We start from the raw sequence: 20,822 nt of genomic DNA, 5'->3' as shown, positions 1-20,822 counted from the left end.
GTTTGAGATACATATGAACTGGACTAAAAAGTGTTAGTGGGGTTTTAAGTTTCATTTACATTTATGTTTTGAAGCCTATATAAACCCATGCATTGTACTCATTTTCCATCAAGTGAAATAAAAAATATTTTCCTCCATTTCTATTCTCTTCCAAATAGTATAGTGTTGTGTGTGTATCTAGGCCACTATTTCCAACAAAGTGGTATCAGAGCCAGATTTCATGTTCAAAGCCAGATTTCATATCAGAGCCTAGACGATCCTGAAGGCCAGACGAAGTTGATCCTAGAAGGTTCAACATTTAAGAAAAACATGTTTCTCCTTGATGATGATGAAGGGGAGAAAATGTATTTTCTTAGTGAAAAGATGATGTTCTCTAATTACAAGAGAATGAGAATCATCATGACTTCATACCTCAAAGCATGCGATTTGTGGGATGTTGTTGGAGAAGAGCCAAAGAATGGCATGTCCAACAAGCTTCATGAAAAGAAAGAAAATGAAGGCATGGAGCAGCCCATTTCTCCACCAACATCACCTCCACCGCCATCAATTCAAGATCAATCAACTCCATCATCATCAAGTTCAAGTGACACACCACCACTTCGCATGAGGAGTCTTCGTGACATATATGACGAAACAGATGAGGTAACGGAAAGGTTAGGTGATCTAACACTTTTTTGTCTCTTTGCGGATTGTGAACCCGTAGGATTTGAAGAGGCTGCACAAGACAAAAAATGGAGAAATGCTATGGATGAAGAAATTAAATCCATAGAGAAGAATGACACATGGGAGCTTGCTACACTTCCAAAAGAGCAAAAGGCAATTGGTGTCAAGTGGGTGTATAAAGCAAAGCATAATGCAAATGGTGAAGTTGAAAAATATAAAGCAAGATTGGTCGCCAAGGGGTACAACCAAAAGCCTGGAATTGACTATGATGAGGTATTTGCACCCGTAGCTCGTTTGGAAACAATTAGATTGTTAATTTCTTTGGCAGCCCAGAACAATTGGAGAATCCACCAAATGGATGTGAAATCGGCTTTCTTGAATGGGTTTCTTGAAGAAGAGGTGTATGTTCAACAACCCATGGGCTATGTTGTAAAGGGGCAAGAAAACAGAGTCTTGAAATTGAAGAAGGCTTTATATGGCTTGAAGCAAGCACCAAGAGCGTGGAATAAGCGAATTGACAAATATTTTCAAGACAATAATTTTTCAAAGTGCCCATATGAACATGCTCTTTACTCCAAAGTAAGTGAGAATGGAGATGTATTTTTTGTTTGCTTGTATGTGGATGATTTAATCTTCACAGGTAGCAATCCAAAAATGTTTGAAGATTTCAAGAAGGTTATGGCTCGAGAGTTCGAGATGACAGATATTGGCATCATGGCTTATTATCTTGGCATTAAGGTCAAGCAAATGAAGGATGGAATTTTCATTCACCAAGAAGGCTATGCTAAGAAAATTCTTAAGAATTTCAAGATGGAAGATTGTAAATTGGTGAACACGCCCATGGAAGTTGGAATTAAATTGTCAAGAGATGAAGATGGAGAAACGGTGGATCCAACATTTTTCAAAAGTCTTGTTGGAAGCTTGAGATACTTAACATGCACAAGGCCGGACATATTATTTGCGGTTGGGCTTGTTAGTCGGTTTATGGAAAGACCCACCATAACTCATTTCAAGGCGGCTAAGAGGATTCTTCGTTACATCAAAGGTACCCTTGATTTTGGGTTATTCTATTCATTTTCTAATGATTTCAAGCTTGTGGGTTATTGTGATAGTGATTGGGCCGGAGATTTGGATGATAGAAAAAGTACTTCAGGCTATTGTTTTTTCATGGGAAATACTGCTTTTACATGGTGTTCAAAGAAGCAACCCATTGTCACCCTCTCAACTTGTGAAGCAGAATATGTTGCAGCCACTTCATGTGTCTGTCAAGTAATTTGGTTGAGGAATTTGTTGAAGGAATTACACATGCTACAAGAAGAGTCAACGGAGATTTTTGTGGACAACAAATCAGCAATTGCTTTGGCCAAGAATCCGGTGTTTCATGAACGAAGCAAGCATATTGATACAAGATTTCATTTCATTAGAGAATGTATAACTAAGAAGGAGGTGGAGCTCAAGTTCATCAAGTCACAAGATCAAGTTGCGGATATTTTCACCAAGCCCCTCAAGTTTGCAGATTTTCACAAGTTTAGGAGTTTGCTTGGAGTTGAAAAAAAATCAAGTTTAAGAGGGGGTGTTAGAAATTAAACTTTATTTTATTTAGTGTTTTACATTTATGTGAGTTTTTTATTGGAGTTAGTGGGGGGCATGAGAGTTACAACTAGTAAATGGTCATGTTAGTGGGTTAGTGGGAGTTTTGCCTACTAAATGGTCATGTTAGTGGGTTAGTGGGAGTTTTGCCTACTAAATGATATGTTAGTGGGGTTTTAAGTTTCATTTACATTTATGTTTTGAAGCCTATATAAACCCATGCATTGTACTCATTTTCCATCAAGTGAAATAAAAAATATTTTCCTCCATTTCTATTCTCTTTCAAATAGTATAGTGTTGTGTGTGTATCTAGGCCACTATTTCCAACAAAAAGAACACAAAGAAGATGAAGAGCATTACCAAGCTCTCATAACAAAAGATGGTGATATTTGATGGCAAGTGCATTATTTTATGTTCTATTAATCCAGGTTTAAAGTTCCATTTTTGTTTTGACATTAATTCAGACAAAAAAAATATATAAATATGTGCGTAGACTTGAACATAGATATACATATATTCTTTTTTAGAAGCTTACATAGATTTATTTATATTGGATAAAGGTTCAAACTGAAAAAATTGGAGAGGATGCTTCAAGTAAATAGGACAAAAATATTTACCAACAAACTGGCCATACCTGCAACATCAACTATATGGTGTTTAACCCCACCAATGCATGGGGTTATTTTGTTCACTTAATCTGAATAAATTGTTTTAATAAAATATTGTTACTACATAAAGGGGCAAGATTGTACCTGGGTAAACATTGTCTTTGCTTCGGTTGGGCTTAAGCCCAGCGTTTTTATATATATATATATATTGCAATTTATGTAGTAAACCCATTGTCACTAAATTACAGTAAACCCATCTCCTCTCAAACAGGCCCTCAACACCCACTCTCTTCCACATTTCTCTCTCTAAAACACCCGTCAGAAACCATGGCACCCAAACTAAAAAAGCCCCATCTGGGTTGCCTTCTCTTCTCTGTACATCGTCTCAGTCCGGGCAATTTCACCTCCGCCGATCCCCCAACAGCTTACGAAATGTTGTACCGAATTTGCCCTCCCGACGGTCTATTGCCGGACTCCATCAAATCATATTCTGTCTCCTCCGACGGAAGTTTCGTCGTCGAGCTCAAAAATATGTGTTGGTTTATTACAAGAAGCCAATCACAGGGAGTCCTCGATTGTTGTCGCCGACGAGCTCGCAGGCGGCGTTGCAGAGGGCGGGGCGGATCCTCTAACCGTAAATAATGGAGATTTATTAAAAAGTTCAAAGTTGTTAGGTAGTGCACTATCCTCACTTATTTATATCTATTAATTTTTTATTCGAATTCAATGTGGGACAAATGACCACTGTTATAATAAGCTATTTAAGAGCAATGGGACAAATGACCACCGTTATAATAAGCTATTTAAGAGCAATGAGATTAAAAGAAACAATAATTATTGCTGACCATTGGTCATTTTAAAATATATAGGAAGTCATCTTGACTGTTGATTATCTATCCTTAGAAAAATATATATATATATATATATATATATATATATGAAGGGATGGTAGAAGAAGTTCAAGACCTCAGGTCCTCCAAAAGGAACTAAGTAGGCTGATGATGCTCAGATTTTGCCATCTCAATGAATTTTCAGTTACTTCCATTTCTTTATAATTTTTTTCTTTTATTTTTATTTTCTGGGCAGGGATTAGTATGGTTTTTATTCTTTTCTATATGATGATTCTGGGCTGACAAGTTTAGTTCTGCACAACTTTAATTTGGAATATTGGGTCTGCTGGTTGCATAGGTTGATTCCCTTTTACTCTCTTTTACCTATCTAAATTATTGATTGGTGTTCCCTTCTTTTGATTTCTTTTTTATGTTCAGCTTTGTTGTGGAAGTACTGTGTGCATGGTTGACTTTAATCATACCTAGCTTTAATATGATGAGATATTAAATCAGTAATACAAAATCTGCACTTTGTTTTTTAAGTGATGTAACTAGTTTTCCTAATTGAATTCTTGATTATGTGAGAATTTAAATCATTAATACAAAATCTGCATTTTTTGTTGAAGTGAAATGGTATGGTTTTCCATTTAGGAAATGGAGCTGCCATTTTATTTTAAATTGAATTATTATTTTGTCTCTATTCTTCAGCCATTATATACTTTCTCTTCAGCCGTTATAAACTTTGAAGTGACAGTATGGCCTCCACATCAAGAAGCCATACACTGGAAACAGAGGCCCAGAGAACTAGCGGAATGAATGGAGCTCAAAGTAAATTGGAAAAGAGCAAGGAAGAGGAGAGCACCAATACGGTTCCATTTTTCAAGCTATTCTCATTTGCAGATTCTGCGGATGTTATGTTAATGATTGCTGGTACCATTGGTGCCATTGCGAATGGGTTATCCGTGCCCCTTGTGTCAATTCTATTTGGGGATTTGACAAATTCTTTTGGACAAAACCAAAATAGCAAAGATGTGGTTAGTTTGGTTTCTAAGGTAAAAAATTGCTGGATAAAGCGTAAAATTTTAAGATGCATTTCATCTGTATTGTGAAAAAAAAAAAAAAAAAAAAAAATGCATACTTGATATTACTGTTTTATGCTATCAAATTCTCACAAATATAATTCGATATAATGCTAGTTTGGTTGACAGTTTCTCTCAATTCTAGTATAACATTGTATTTAGCTACCTTTTAGGTATCACTGAAATTTGTCTATTTGGCTTTGGGGTCTGGTGCGGCATCATTCCTCCGTAAGTGCATGATACATCTAACTCTTTTATATTATTAGCAAAATAAAATGAAATAAAATAAAACAAAAAAGCAAAAGAAATTTATATGCAAAGAGAGTTTTGAACTATTGGCATCAAGATTCAAAAAACATGTGTCTGTTGTTTGTTAGAGGTGGCTTGCTGGATGATCACAGGAGAGAGACAAGCTGCAAGAATAAGAAATTTTTATCTGAAAACTATTTTGAGGCAAGAGATCGCTTTCTTTGACAAGGAAACAATTACAGGTGAAGTTGTTGGGAGGATGTCTGGTGATACTGTTCTCATACAAGATGCTATGGGCGAAAAGGTTACACTGCTAAAACTACATTTACCACATTCCCACTACTTAATAGTGGCCAAGTTAATATGCTTTTCTTTTTACTTTTTCTTTAATGTGTATCAAAATATCTTGTTTTACTGCAGGTTGGGAAATTTTTACAATTGGTATCTACATTTTTTGGAGGCTTTGTAATAGCATTTATCAAAGGGTGGCTTCTTACAGTTGTCATGTTGTCATCCGTTCCTCTACTTGTAATAGCTGGTGGAGCCATGTTCCTCATCATATCCAGGATGGCATCCCGTGGGCAAAATGCTTACGCGAAAGCAGCAATTATAGTTGAACAGACATTTGGCTCAATCAGAACTGTATGTCACTATCCCAGAATCAAATTCTTTCAATAAACTGTGTTTAATTTTGCTGTTTTTTGACTTGGTGAATTTGGCTCCCATTTGGCTACTACCTAGGTTGCATCATTTACTGGGGAGAAGCAAGCTGTGACTAATTACAATAGATCTCTTGTAAATGCTTACAAGTCAAGTGTTCAAGAAGGCTTGGCTGCTGGATTAGGTTCAGGAACAGTTATGTTTATCATGTTCTGCAGTTATGCTTTGGCTACATGGTTTGGTGCAAAGATGATACTAGAAAAAGGATATACTGGGGGTGAAGTGCTCACTGTAATTATTGCTGTATTGACTGGTTCCATGTGAGTGGGATTACTTATTTTTTACCTTTTTTGTGTAGTTTCTAATGAAGTTGCTAGGGTCTGCTTGGTTCAGTTTTCTGAAAACAGTTTTCAAGAAATCAGAAAACAGAAAACTATTTTTAGATAACTGTTTTTTTATAGTTCTTTGAAAACAAGTCTTTTTCTAACTGGGTTTTCATTAACTTGAACCAAGCAGAATTTTTGTACAGTTTTCTGATTTCCAATCCCATGGAAACAGAAAACTATTATCAGAAAACTGAACCAAGCAGGGCCACAGTTTGGTGCAAAGATGATACGGGAAAACGGATATACTGGGGGTGAAGTTTCACTGTAATTGTTGCTGTATTGGCTGGTTCCATCTGAGTGGGATTTCTCATTTTTTTACCCTTTTGTGTAGCTTCTAATGAAGTTGCTTAGTGTTTTTAGTACCACGTAAAGGAAAACACTTTTTCCTTATGCTTGAGTTTGTCAGGATGGAAGCAAATCATATTATTTACAACTTTTTGCTGCAATGTGGATATTTCAGGTCTTTTGGACAGGCATCTCCCTGCTTGGGTGCTTTTGCTGCAGGTCAAGCTGCAGCATTCAAGATGTTTGAGACTATTAATAGGAAGCCCGAGATAGATGCATATGACATGAAGGGAAAAATATTGGATGACATTAGTGGAGACATAGAGTTAAGAGATGTCCATTTTAGTTATCCAACCAGACCAGATGAGCAAATATTCAGTGCATTCTCTCTTTCTGTCCCTAGTGGCACAACTGCTGCTTTGGTTGGGTTGAGTGGAAGCGGGAAGTCAACAGTGATCAGTCTGATTGAGAGATTTTATGATCCACAAACTGGTGAAGTACTTATTGATGGAATTAATCTAAAAGAGTTCCAGCTTAAATGGATTAGGGAGAGAATTGGTCTCGTCAGCCAAGAACCCGTGTTGTTCGCAGTCAGCATTGAGGATAATATTGCGTATGGGAAGGATGGGGCAACAATTGAGGAGATTAAAGCAGCAGCTGAGATAGCAAATGCTGCCAAATTTATTGATAAACTGCCACAGGTTCTTGCTTTGTGTCCATTTTGTTACTCTTTCATCATTATTCTTCACTTTCATGAACATGTGAATTGTTAGTTTGCCTTTGAATTTTAAATTTTAATTTAGGGACTACACACCATGGTGGGTGAGCACGGAACTCAGCTGTCTGGTGGACAGAAGCAACGAGTTGCCATAGCCAGAGCAATTCTGAAAGATCCACGAATTCTACTTCTAGATGAAGCAACAAGTGCACTTGATGCTGAATCCGAAAGGATTGTGCAAGAAGCATTAGATAGGATTATGGTCAACAGAACAACAGTTATTGTTGCCCATCGTTTGAGCACAGTGAGGAATGCTGATATGATTGCCGTGATTCATCAAGGAAAGATGGTTGAAAAAGGTAGCTTAGATATAGAGAAAAGATAAACATTTCATCTCAAGTCTCAACTTGTGGTATGATTTTTAACGGACTTGTAGTTTTCTTGTGCATTTTGTAACATATTTCCAACTTTTGAGAAAATGCCCAATTCAATCCAACTTCCGAGTAGTTGCACTGGAAGATATGCTTCTTTCTACTATAGTAATATTCATTGTTATCTTTCTACTATAGTATTATAAATTGTTTTTGCACAAATGAAATTTTTTTTTTTCTCCAAAAATATATATACCTTCTAATGAAAATTTCCCGTAATTATAAAATTTTGAAAATTTCCTAATTTAGTTCCTAAATCTCAACTTCTTTTCTTTTTTTCTTTTTTTTTTACTGGTTTTCACCATGGTTCTGATAGATCTGAGGGAAATACATATCAGTTAGTTTCATATTTGTTAATTGAACAGGCTCACATTTTGAACTACTCAAGGATCCTGATGGAGCATACGCTCAGCTTACAAAATTGCAAGAAGTGAACAAAGATTTAGAACATGAAGGTGCAGTTGAGCAAGACAAGTCAAAAATTACTACGGAATCTGGTAGATGGTCAAGTCAACGAATGTCATTCCTGCGTTCCACAAGTTGGGGATCATCTGGAGCAGGAAACAGGAACCACCACTCACTCTCCGTCTCTTTTGGTCCACCAGTACCACCCAGATTGAGTGTTCCTGAAACTGCATTAACAGAACCCGGTGGCCTCCTACCAAAACTGTCAGAAAAGCGTCCAGAAGTTCCTCTCCGCCGCCTTGCCTATCTCAACAAGCCAGAGGTTCCGGTTCTGATAGCAGGAGCCATATCTGCAGTCATCAATGGTGCAATATCTCCAGTCTTTGCCGTACTAATTTCAAGTATGATCAAAATATTTTATGAGCCTCCACGTGAACTAAGGAAGGATTCAAAGTTTTGGGCCCTAATGTTTGTAATTTTGGGATTGGTATCATTACTGGTGTATCCAGCACAGACATACTTTTTTTCTGTGGCTGGGAGTAAGTTAATAACACGGATCAGGTCAATGTGCTTTGAGAAGGTGGTTCATATGGAGGTTGGTTGGTTTGATGAGCCCGAGCACTCAAGTGGAGTGATTGGTGCAAGGCTGTCCGCAGATGCAGCTAGTGTGCGAGCTTTAGTTGGAGACGCACTTGCTCAGGTGGTTCAGAATGCTGCCTCTGCAGCTGCAGGTTTGGCCATTGCTTTTGTAGCAAGTTGGCAGTTGGCGCTTATCATCCTTGCTTTGCTACCACTAATAGGAGTTAGTGGATATGTTCAAGTGAAGTTCTTGAAAGGGTTCAGCGCAGATGCAAAGGCTTGTTTTCAAACTCATGCTTGATTGCACACTTCATTTCTACATGTTCAAAAAAAAATTTCTAATCTAGGAGAATTTGCAAAGAACATAAATATTCTTTGAGATTCAAAATATTGCAGTTACCCATTTAGAACTGCCCATAATTCTCTTATGCATTCAGCACAGCCATTTTTAAAATTGTTGTTGAAGTTTGAACAATGTTCTAATTATTTACACAATTTCTCAAAAGCTTTCAAATCTAAATGGTTGCAGATGATGTATGAGGAAGCGAGCCAAGTTGCTAATGATGCAGTCGGAAGTATAAGAACAGTTGCTTCTTTTTGTGCTGAAGAGAAAGTGATGGAACTGTACAAAAGGAAATGTGAGGGCCCTATGAGGACAGGGATAAGGCTAGGTTTAGTTAGTGGGATAGGTTTTGGGGTATCCTTTGCCTTGCTTTTTTGTGTCTATGCAACCATTTTCTATGCAGGAGCCCGGCTTGTTGAGGATGGAAAAACAACATTTTCCGATGTTTTCCGTGTAAGTATATTCCATAGTCTCTGAAATAACACTATTCAAAGCATCGTTCAAGTGCTGTTTTTTTATTCATTCCATTTAACTCCATATCCAGCCGGCTAAGAGAAGCTTGAAACTGGGTTTTTATACCATACATGATTCTGTAATTCTGAGATATCGATATACATTGCAGGTCTTCCTTGCTCTAACCATGGCATCTCTTGCTATTTCTCAGTCAAGCTCCTTAGCCCCTGATTCCAGCAAAGCCAAAATTGCTACTGCTTCCATATTTGACATCCTAGACGGGAAGTCGAAGATAGACCCAAGCGATGAGTCTGGGATGAAACTAGAGAACGTCAAGGGAGAGATTGAGTTTCGGCACGTTAGCTTTAAGTACCCGTCTAGGCCAGATGTTCAGATTTTGCAAGACCTCAGCTTGACAATTCCTAGGGGCAAGGTAAAGTTTAGTCATTACATCTATTTTGTTTTCCTAGCTAGTTCCAATTTTTAAGGAAAATGTAGTGTTTGTGTCATCATACATACAACTACGTGATCAGCTCTTTGGATTTTGTCTTTCAGACGGTCGCTCTGGTTGGGGAAAGTGGATGTGGAAAATCAACAGTTATCTCATTAATGCAAAGATTTTACGATCCTGATTCAGGTCATATTATGCTTGATGGAATTGACATTCAGAAGTTCCAGTTGAAGTGGTTGAGGCAGCAGATGGGTCTTGTGAACCAAGAACCTGTCTTGTTTAATGATACAATACGTGCTAACATTGCATACGGAAAAGAAGGAAATGCTAGTGAGGCAGAAATTTTAGCTGCATCTGAGTTGGCAAATGCCCACAATTTCATTAGTGGGTTACAACAGGTTACAACACTCTAAATCTGTTGAAATTAATTAATTAATCAAGCAGCATGTTGCTGTCAATTGAATACTTGCTAAATAGTTGTGGTACACAAAAGGAACTGAAACTTTTGATAGGATGTGTGAAGCCTGATAGTACTATACACCTTAGCACGCTTTATGTAGCCCTAATTCTATAAGGATATAGTAGTGGGCGTTTTTCATCATTCTAAACACTCCATGATTCTTTTGTTCTTCATCATTGGGAAATCTCAGTGACTCTGTAGACTTAGCTCTAGTTTTGGATGAACAATGTAAATCTGTGTGTTCTTACTTGTGTTTTTGTTTCGACAACTTTTTGTTCCATCACTTTCTGTATTGGCCTTAATTGATGAGTTTAACTAAAATATTGCTAGGATACTGAATACTTTTAATGCAGGGGTATGATACGATAGTAGGAGAGAGAGGAGTTCAATTGTCTGGTGGGCAGAAGCAGCGTGTGGCTATTGCAAGGGCTATCGTGAAAAGTCCAAAGATACTACTGCTGGATGAGGCTACTAGTGCACTGGATGCTGAATCCGAGAGAGTGGTTCAAGATGCATTAGACCGAGTCATGGTGAACCGAACTACAGTGGTGGTGGCACATCGATTGTCCACCATCAAGAACGCGGATGTTATTCTGGTGGTTAGAAATGGAGTCATCGTGGAGAAAGGGAAACACGACGGTCTGATCAATATCGAGGATGGTTTCTATGCCTCCTTGGTAGCACTTCACATGAGCGCTTCATCTTAGTAATTTTTTCTTATTCTATTCTTTTTGTGTGTTTTCATTTCTTCAAAAAAATTTGTGAAAGATTGCAATTATGTTGTTCTGATAATTATGTGAATATAAGTTGTTTTAAGATTTTACTAACTAGAAAAATAAAATAAAAAAAGTTTGTTTTATGTGTTTGAGATACATATGAACTGGACTAAAAAAAACACAAAGAAAGAGTATTACCAAAGCTCTCATAACAAAAGATGGTGATATTTATCTATCAAAAAAAAATGATGGTGATATTTGATGGCAAGTGCATTCTTTTATGGTTTATTAATCCAGGGTTTAAAGCAAAATTTTTGTTTTAACATTAATTCAGACAAAAAAATATAAAAATATGTGTGTAGACTTGTACATAGATATATATTCTTTTATAGAAGCTTACATAGATTTATTTATATTGGATAAAGGTTCAAACTGAAAAAAATGGATAGGATGCATCAAGTAAATATATACGACAAAAATATTTACCAACAAACTGGGCATACTTGCAACATCAACTAGTGGAATGTTTATTTTACCAAGGTGTTTGGCTCAAAGTGTGTCCCAGGGTACAATTGTAATTCTCTAGTACGGGCCTACCAAGTGAATATTTTTTTTTTTTTTGGGAAACAATAACTCCCCTAGGCAGGGTCCCGTAGGGACCCACCCCAAGTTACAAACCTGTGCCACGCGCACCGGCCCCTCAACACGCGCAGCAGTAAATCGAGAGAAATAGATGGCTTGGGAAGAGTCGAACACTGGCCATTTCAAACCTAGCGCCAAGCTCCAACCATCACAACTATGCCCCGGGGGCTACCAAGTGAATATTTGAGTGCTAATGTTCCACTAAAATTTTACCCGATATTTCGCTGGTTCAGTGGGGGCCATGGCTTCACTCCTCCGCGACCTCCCATGTCAAAGCTAGTTATGGTTCCCCCCATTGCAACATTTTGGTGGCAGCGTCAATGAACGCTCCTTCCTTCTCAATCCATCCAATGCATTCTTAAGCCATCTTTGAATTGCACTGCTGTATGGGGCCCGGCCCCAGGTTCTATATTCTCTGAAATAACACTATTCAAAGCATCGTTCAAGTGCTGTTTTTTTTTATTCATTCCATTTTACTCGATATCCAGCCGGCTAAGAGAAGCTTGAAACGGAGGTTTTTATACCATACATGATTCTGTAATTCTGAGATATCCATTTGCATTGCAGGTCTTCTTTGTTCTAACCATAGCATCTCTTGCTATTTCTCAGTCAAGCTCCTTAGCCCCTGATTCCAGCAAAGCCAAAACTGCTACTGCTTCCATATTTGCCATCCTAGACAGGAAGTCGAAGATAGACCCAAGCGATGAGTCTGGGATTAAACTAGAGAACATCAAGGGAGATATTGCCAGATGTTCAGATTTTGCGAGACCTCAGCTTGACCATTCCTAGGGGCAAGGTAAAGTTTAGTCATTACATCTATTTTGTTTTCCTAGTTACAATTTTTAAGGAAAATGTAGTGTTTGTGTCATCATACATACAACTAAGTGATCAGCTCTTCGGATTTCGTCTTTCGGGCAGTCGCTCTGGCTGGGGAAAGTGGATGTGGGAAATCAACAGTTATCTTAAAAGGAAGGTGCCTTACTACAAATGGCTCCTTAAAGGGCCTCTTAGTGGGTTTTTGTGCTGAAGGTGCATTCATCCTGCTAGATTTGGTTCACGCCGACTAGTAGAGAATCACACTAGGGCTGGTCGCATTTGAAGTTCAAAATTTCACTTCATAAGTACCACAACTGAGTAACCCACCTGAGGAACCTAAGAGGGTGAAATTTTCATATACCACACCTCTAAAATTTGAACACTTTTGGTAGTGCTGGGTATTCTACCACACCCAAACTCGCAACACTCTCGTTGCGACTCAGGCCACCCTGCCTATTCAGGTTGCAAACTTGGACGCCCTCTGAGCTGGGTGCTTAGCGTGACACCGAATCAAGGATTGAGTCTGGCTCCAATAACAATTAAACGGGTGGACGATTATCCATTTACCCAAAAATTCAAATTGTTGGGTAGTATTGCATATCCACCCATTTATACCTAATTATTTTCTCATCCGAATCTAATATAGGACAAATGACCCATATTACACTTAGGAGTATAATAACCCTATCCTTAAAGAGGAGAGAAGGCCGAGTCAGGGTGTGTAAAAGAATGTGTTTAATTTACCCTGAGAAACTTATAAACTAAGGTACAACCATTTTTTTTTCTTGGAAGGTAAGTATTGTGTAAATGAGTAAGAACTTTACAAGTCATGCCAAAATAATAGGTCCAGCCCACGAATAGTGGACAGAGCCCAACAAAATACTAACAATGAAATTTGAACACTGAGGTGCACCTTTATATAGTAACAATATTTTATTAAAACAATTTATTCAGATTAAATGACCAAAATAACCCCATGCATTGGTGGGATTAAACACATACTTGAGCCAAACCAAATGGGTTTTTCTATCTTTTATCTTTCTTCTTTTGGGGGACCAACCTTGGAAAACTTTAGTAAGGCTTGAGTTACCAGGCTACGAGTTCACTTTCCCTTCCCTCACATTTTTCTTCTTCTTTTTTTTTTTTTTCTCTATTCTAACCAAGTGAGGTCTATCTTTTCCAAATTGTATTGCTTTGGCAAATCCAAATTTTAACCAAGGCCGGCGGCGAGCAAGCTTCGATACTCAGCAAGACTTTTCGGCCGCTGAACTTACCGGCAAGTTGCGAACAACGGAGAGCTCGGAACTGTGTGAATGGAATCGGTGGTGGGAAGTCCTGAAAGGCGACAGCTCTATTGTTGGCAATGAAGAACTCCGTCAACACCATCTCCACTACCCACCGTAAAGATACAAAGCCAAAGAAAATTTGTCTTCTTCAACCACCACCCATCGGCGAACCTCTACCATCAATTTTTCTATCAGATTCTCCACATTCACCATCATGATCAAACATAAACAAACTCAAGAAACCCGAAGTCTCCACCATTCAAAAATTAAATAAAAAATCAAAGTCTCCATCTAAATCAATATTGTCAGCAATTCTGAAACAAACCAAACCAAAAAAAAAAAACCTAAAAATCTTTTATTTTTTTATAATAATAATAATAATAATAATAATAATAATAATAATAATAATAGTCTCCATCTAAATCAATGTAAGCAGTTTTGAAACAAACCAAAAAAAAATATATATATATATATGCTTAAAAAAAAAAAATGCCTCTATATATACATGTCACAAAGTGCGTTTAACCACGGTGTGTTCGGAATCTGAAAATTCATCAGGAAATACACTTTTCTAAATCGTTGGAGTTAGTCGGCACATATGATAGAACTTCGTCGGCGTCGCCGACATCATCCAAAGTCCGTGAAATAGACACCAAACAGACCCACCGGTTGTGATAAATATTCGAAACGTAAATCAAAGCACCATTGACAGTAAAGACACTGTCAACGAAGCCGATAATTGATGTTGGAAGTTATGCTGGTTGATTTTTTTAGGTGTTGCAATAGAAGTTTACTCCTCCCCCCTCCCCCCCACATAGACACCAAACAGACCCACCGGTTGTGATAAATATTCGAAACGTAAATCAGAGCACTATTGACAGTAAAGACACTGTCAACGGAGCCGATAATTGATGTTGGAAGTTATGCTGGTTGATTTTTTCAGGTCCCCCCCCCCCCTCCCCCCTAATACACCACATATCAATGAGCGTAAAGCCCATTACTAACCAAAATCGCCCTAAAACCACCCCCCCTGGCACCCCCACAATACACCACATATCAATGAGTGTAAAGCCCATTACTAACCAAAATCGCCCTAAAACCTAACACAAGCTAGAAGCCCAATAACAAAGGTCCACGAGAATGTCAAGTCGGCCCTATTAACGAAAAAAGCTCCACTTGACATGAAGCAGACCACGAAAGGGCCCAAGTTCGACAAACTTATATTTTCATAACGCCTGCAATAAAAAAGAATGCCACAAAATAAGGGGCAATAAACGCCCACATCCAAAAAATAGCCAGTAACGTCTCCATGTAAATCTCTGTACAGGCTTATAAATAAAGCATGAATAATAAGAGAAGATCATTGAATTCCAATCATACTACTCTCATTGTCAAAATCGCCCATTATTTCTGTTCTCTTGCTCAAAATCTTTTGATATATTTTATTAAGTGTTTGGGTGTGAAAAATTGTACCTGCACTTTGGCGCCGTCTGTGGGAAGCATTTACAAAAAGCCTTTTTCACTATCACTTTCTTGCGACATCGCTCCGGGATGGCGACAGGATCAGATGTTGCACGAGCACAACAGTAGGAAATCATTCAGAAGATGCGTGACGAGATGCAAACACAGTTTTATGTCCTTCGGCAAGCCGATGAAGCTAGTATCGAGCAGATCAATGCCCTGAAACAAGCTAACGAAGCCAACATAGCACAAATCAATGCTTTGCGCCAGGAAAATAAAGGACTTCGAGTCAACGCTTGGCCGAATGATCTGCCGATCGCCCCACAACCCGAGCGCCAGAAAGAGCTGGCAGATCCACCCCTGGCACTCGGACTCAATAACCCTCCTCCATAGCGAAGGGCTCTACGGTAACCGTTCAATATCCAAAACGACAACTTTGGATCGAAATGGTGCCGAGGAAACAGCAAGCCAATCTCACGTCCCGGGGAACTCCATGATAGGAGAACCTCGAACCACCAAGGTCCCAGCCTCAAAAGATCATACTGAATCAAGAAGAAAAGATGCGTAAGTCCTAATTGGCGATCAATAGTCGTCTGGGAATGATTTCTTCGCCAAATTTCGAAGGGAAATGGATGAACGCATCAAGGGGCTGAAGGCCCAAACACCCGAGGATATGGCAAGGGAATTCACAACCTCTATAGTTAAAACTCCCTTTACGAATGAAATAAAATAGGTCACAAGCCCAAGAAGTTTACGATGCCAAAGTTCATCAAGTTCAACGGAACCGGAGATCCCTTACAGCATCTCAATCACTACACTCAGGAGATTACCCTAGAGTCACTAAATGATCCATTCATGTGCAAAATCTTTTCGTCTAGTCCGACAGGAATAGCCCTGAAATGGTTCAAGAACCGTCCGTGCAAGTTAATCTCGAACTTTGAGACACTATGCATTGCATTTCTAGCCTAGTGCTGCGGAAACAAGAAACAGAATAAGACTATTTCTAGTCTCTTAACGATTCGGCAGATGAAAGGGGAAGGCCTCTAGACCTTTCTCACTCGGTTCAACATAGAGTCTTCAGGTATTTCGGATTGCAACCAGGATACGGCCATAGAAGCATTCAAGATAGCCATGGTACAAAGTACACGTTTCCACTATTCGCTGGTGAAAATGACTCCAGCTAACATGTCAGAGTTGAATTCAAGAGCTCAAAACTGTATCAGACTTGAGGAGAACAAAATGACAAGGAAGTAAAGGGTGATGCTGGTTACGGTAAAAAACCAATCGAAGGAGTGCCCAAGCACCGCAAGAGCTCAACGAGAACCCCCGAGCATTGAAGAAAGAGCTCCTGAGAAAAAATCTCGAACAGCAGAGAAGGTAACACCTCTCAAAGTAACACTGGCAAGATTGTATTAAGAGACAAAGGGTAGGAACATTTTCCAAATCCCTTCACCAATCAGACAGCCAATGGAACAGAGGGGCCAAAGTAAGCACTGTGCATTCCATAGTGATTTTGGTCACCTAACCAATGATTACAGGAGTCTGAAAAGACAGGTGGAGGCACTATTAACCAAAGGCGAATTGGCCAACTACCTAGCCAACACAGGCCAACAGAGACAATCTCGGAGAACCAGGTCAGCTCCGAAGGCTGCAGTAGACAATAAACCCATTCGATTTATCAATATGATCTATGGTTGTTCGGAAGAAGACGAACAGCCAAAAAATTCCTACAAGATTCAACTCAAACAAGCTCATAAGCTACGAAGGGTCGGTGAGATCAATGTAATCAAATGCAAGCTGAGCTCTGCACAGATTTCCTTTTATGAAGAAGACCTAAAAAGAGTACAGCACCCACATAAGGATCCACTAGTGATCAACCTATTGGGAGCAAATTGTTTAGTCAGGCGCGTACTCATTGACCCTGGCAGCAGTTCCAACATCATAACAAAGTGGACATTCGACCAATTGAAGCTGGCTTTAGATCAGGTCCGTCCCACTGGGAACCCCTTGGTACGGTTCGATGGAAGAAGGGTAGAGCCCATAGGCGTAATCACGCTATCAATCACTACAGCCAAAAGAACCTTGAAAGAAAACTTTGTGATTGTAGATTTCCACCCAACATATAACCTGCTAACAGGTTGAGGATAGATCCATCGAATAGAAGGAGTACCATCAACTCTGCAACCAGTAATAAGATATGTTGGCCCTAACGGGCGAGAGATTATCGATATATGAGGGGATGAGTGCTACCATACTACTATCTGATCAACCAATAAAGGAAAACAATTGCTGAAATAGTAATTACCAGGCTTGTAATACCCCTAGTTTTCAAAAGGGTAAAATGGGGGAATGTAATACCCCTAGTTTTCAAAAGGGTAAAATGGGGATTTAATTTTGTTTAATTGATTTAATTATGTGACATAGGTGATTTGTTTTATTTATTATTTGTTTGAAAGTGGTTATTTAAATTATTATTTTTTTTTATTGTATTGGTTTTTCTTTAAATAAGTTATTTAACTATAATTGTATGTTGGTTGTATTTTTAACTATGTAATTGTGATTTACTTTAATTAATTAAAATAATTGTGATTTACTTGGATTAATGACGTGTATTTTAAAATGACTTAGTTGGTATGGATTCTTTTAGTATGGTCGTAGGATTAGGGTTTTTTTCTTCTATAGGGATTAATTAGCCGACATATGGTTAGGCTGGGATTAGGATTAGGGTTGATAGGGCAGATATATATATGTTGTATGTCTGCAAGGGTTTGAAAAACCCTTTTCCTCGTAACTAGAGAAGAGAGGAACAGAGAGAGATTTGAGGGAGAAGCTGTGAGGCTAAAGGAGGAAGAATAGGGGAAGAACAGAGGGGTTGTTTCTGGATGGAATTAAGAAACAACGGAGGAATTATTCTTGAATAGAGGTGGAATGCAGTCTTGGAAATTCTGAAACTTAGAGACGGCGGTGAAGGTTTCAAACCGGAATCTTAAGGCAAGTTTCAGTCTATTCCTCTCCTGTAAACTTATGTTCCGTGCATCTTATATAGACTCCGGGAACTTAATTAAACTTTTAAAAACAGACTTTATTCATGCTTGATATTTTCTGAAATCTGTTCTGCGTTTTAAAGTTTAAACTTATTCTTGCATAAACTGTGTGTGTAGTTTAAGTTTTGTTTGTCAATTGGTTCACATTGGGATAGGAGGAGTCTTTTAGGGGTTTAAGAGCATTAATGGAACCTTAATATTCTTAAAAAGGTCTGGAATAGAACACTGGACTTCGCCGGAAGCACAGACGGCAACCGGACGAAGCAGAGACGAAGCAATGGAGCAGAAACGGCTTTCAGGGGAAGAGAGCCGGCTCCCTAAATGAGGGAGCCGGCTCCCAAAAAGGTAGAGCCAGCTCTCCATGAGGGAAAGCCGGCTCTAGAAGATGAAGAGCCGGCTCCCATGGGGGGGAGCCGGCTCCTTTGAACAGAAACCCCTACGGGGGTATTTCTGGTAATTTTTGATACTTCAGGGGCAAAAGGGTAATTTTGGAGTTTCATGGGGGTTCTTAAATGGTGTACAGAGCATGTTTAAGACCTAAGATGTATTGATTCAGGTTATGGGAATGGACAACATAAATTTTAAAATAAGAATGTTCAATACTGTTATGAAGGAAGGAGAATTGGAATCGTTGGTTGGCTAGCAAATTAAATAAACTGCTATAAAGGTAAGTGTTAGGAATTTATACCAATGATATAAATGACATGTTTCAGTTCCATGAGGGTTGTTTATGCTATGGTTAGGGTCGTCATGTAATTTTAATTGATAGGTTGCATGCCGACAGGAGTTGTAGGAGTTTTAGTTGCTAGCTTTATTTTAGCGAACTAAATGGACTTGTATGGGAATACTTTTGGGGTTTCATAAGATGTACTCCGGGTAGATTTCTGAGTGTCATTATATCAGACACATGATCTATAGTGAGGATTAAAGGGACATCATGTAATTTAAGCATTACTTGGCATGCTGTCAAGGATGATGTAGGTTGTGATTACTAGTTTTTTTTAGCAAACGAACTGGACTAGTATGGAGGTATTTTTGGCAGTCTAGTATAATGTGCACAGTTATAACTCTATTTGTCATTATATTGTGATATGGATGTTAATTGATGAACTGTTAAAATTTATGTTCGATCAATTGTATGGAATTGGATAATTTAAGTTGGTTATCATTACCTTAACAATTTAAAGGAAGGATTTATGGTTAAATCATTATACCCTGCTATGGTTGTTAATTGATGAACTGATTTAGTTTCTGTTTTGTTAATTGGATGGATGTGGATAATTTAAATTGTTTAACAGTACTATAACAATTTAACAGGAGTTTTATGATTATAATCATATACTGGATGCATAATAGGATCTTAATAATACCTGTTTTCTATTATGCTGGTTCATGGATATACTTGATGTTCTAATGAATGTGCATCACTGGTGGATCATTTGCATTATATGTACCGGTATGGGACGGTGACATATCAGGGATGGATTGGATCAAAAAGCTAAGTCCTACCCCTTCTTACATACGGAATGGATTAACTAAAATAGTTAACTCCTACTTGGATACATGTCCTGTCAACTAAAACAGTTGAACGACATAACGGATGTTTGTTTTATCTTTCACATTAGGAAGGAATTTATATATATATATTTATGGTACCGTGATACGAGCTTGAGTCTCTTGATCACGGTTAGGGTGCGTATATTGCAAAGGTTGAGTAGCTAGATATAGCTAATGTTCCCTGGTAGGTCTAGGTACTTGGCCACTGAAAAATGTGTTTTATATGTCACCATCTACCTAGGTTGAACTATGTTATAGGCTAGTGAGCATCCTACAGTGTGTGTGTATATATATATATAAACTATTGTAGATATTGCCGAGCTATCTAGGATGTATCTGCGTATCGGGTTTATGTACGGATTGTAGTAGATTGGAACTTGCATGTGGGCCTGACCCACTCCTATTTTTCAGGTATTCGCCAGTACCAGGCTTAGAGATTGATCGTGTTGATGCAGATACAAACACTCACTCTTCTGGTTACATAGGATTTCCTTTCTATTTTGGTTTTGGATTTTAATACTGTAATTTTATTCAAGGATTTGGGATTAGGGATCCACTAGGTGGATTCCCGAATTGTACGGTTTTAAATTATATTGATTTATTATTTCAAGTTTGAGGATTCTTATTTTAGTTTTCTTTCAGCGTATTATTAATTTAGTCTTATTTCAGTTTTATTCCTGCTTGTTTACATATTGATTGTTTGGTATCCCTCGGATCTATACTCGGACTTGATCACCCGTGGCTCTAGAATCGAGGGGTATCGCAGTTGGTATCAGAGCACTCCAAGTTCTAGTGTCCTTAGGAGTGTTTTTCATTAGAAGTCTTCCGCATTGCGTTTCTTAAAAAAAAAACTTAGAGCCATATTATGATTCGTTGTACTCTTTTACGGTTCGTTAGGAGGAGCAACTGATGTCAATTATATTCCATAATTATGGAATGGTTGACACTAGACGGAGGATGGGGTCCGCGGCGACAGCGAATCGGACCAAAGGAGTAGAGGAGTACGTTATCAAGTTCTCTACCAGAAGCAGAACTCGGGATCGAAGGTTTAGTTCCAGTTGGCGCTACTTTTGGAAGTACAAGCCAATGAAGGATTTGGGAGTGTGTTTT

General features: G+C 38.5%; 2 protein-coding genes across 8 annotated transcripts; both read left to right on the top strand.

Annotated features, from left to right (window-relative positions):
- Nucleotides 1-3,104: 3,104 nt before the first annotated feature.
- Nucleotides 3,105-11,034, top strand: LOC132271890 (ABC transporter B family member 11-like). Of its 7 annotated transcripts, none has more exons than XM_059773390.1 (13): nt 3,105-3,535; nt 4,422-4,743; nt 4,944-4,998; nt 5,148-5,323; nt 5,440-5,661; nt 5,761-5,999; nt 6,526-7,051; nt 7,154-7,427; nt 7,865-8,760; nt 9,013-9,279; nt 9,449-9,712; nt 9,835-10,128; nt 10,544-11,034. In XM_059773390.1, exons 2-13 carry the CDS (start codon nt 4,447-4,449, stop codon nt 10,895-10,897), a joined length of 3,864 nt encoding a protein of 1,287 aa, XP_059629373.1. In that variant the 5' UTR covers nt 3,105-3,535; nt 4,422-4,446; the 3' UTR covers nt 10,898-11,034. The 7 variants fall into 7 exon arrangements, with proteins under 7 accessions (XP_059629373.1, XP_059629374.1, XP_059629372.1 ...); XM_059773389.1 differs by lacking the exon at nt 3,105-3,535 and adding an exon at nt 3,583-4,049; XM_059773387.1 differs by lacking the exon at nt 3,105-3,535 and adding an exon at nt 3,583-4,049 and having other exon boundaries at nt 4,400-4,743; nt 10,544-11,033.
- A 5,337-nt stretch (nt 11,035-16,371) lies between these two features.
- On the top strand, nt 16,372-17,253 carry LOC132270409 (uncharacterized). The gene is made up of 2 exons (XM_059771590.1): nt 16,372-16,520; nt 16,650-17,253. The coding sequence occupies exons 1-2, from the start codon at nt 16,372-16,374 to the stop codon at nt 17,251-17,253; spliced, it is 753 nt and encodes a 250-aa protein (XP_059627573.1).
- Nucleotides 17,254-20,822: the final 3,569 nt, after the last annotated feature.

Source organism: Cornus florida, unplaced genomic scaffold, assembly GCF_030987335.1.
Source record: "Cornus florida cultivar Cherokee Brave unplaced genomic scaffold, ASM3098733v1 CherokeeBrave_3.0.0_Hap2_Chr08, whole genome shotgun sequence".
Lineage (NCBI taxonomy): Eukaryota > Viridiplantae > Streptophyta > Magnoliopsida > Cornales > Cornaceae > Cornus > Cornus florida.
This window is presented reverse-complemented; position numbering and strand designations above follow the sequence as displayed.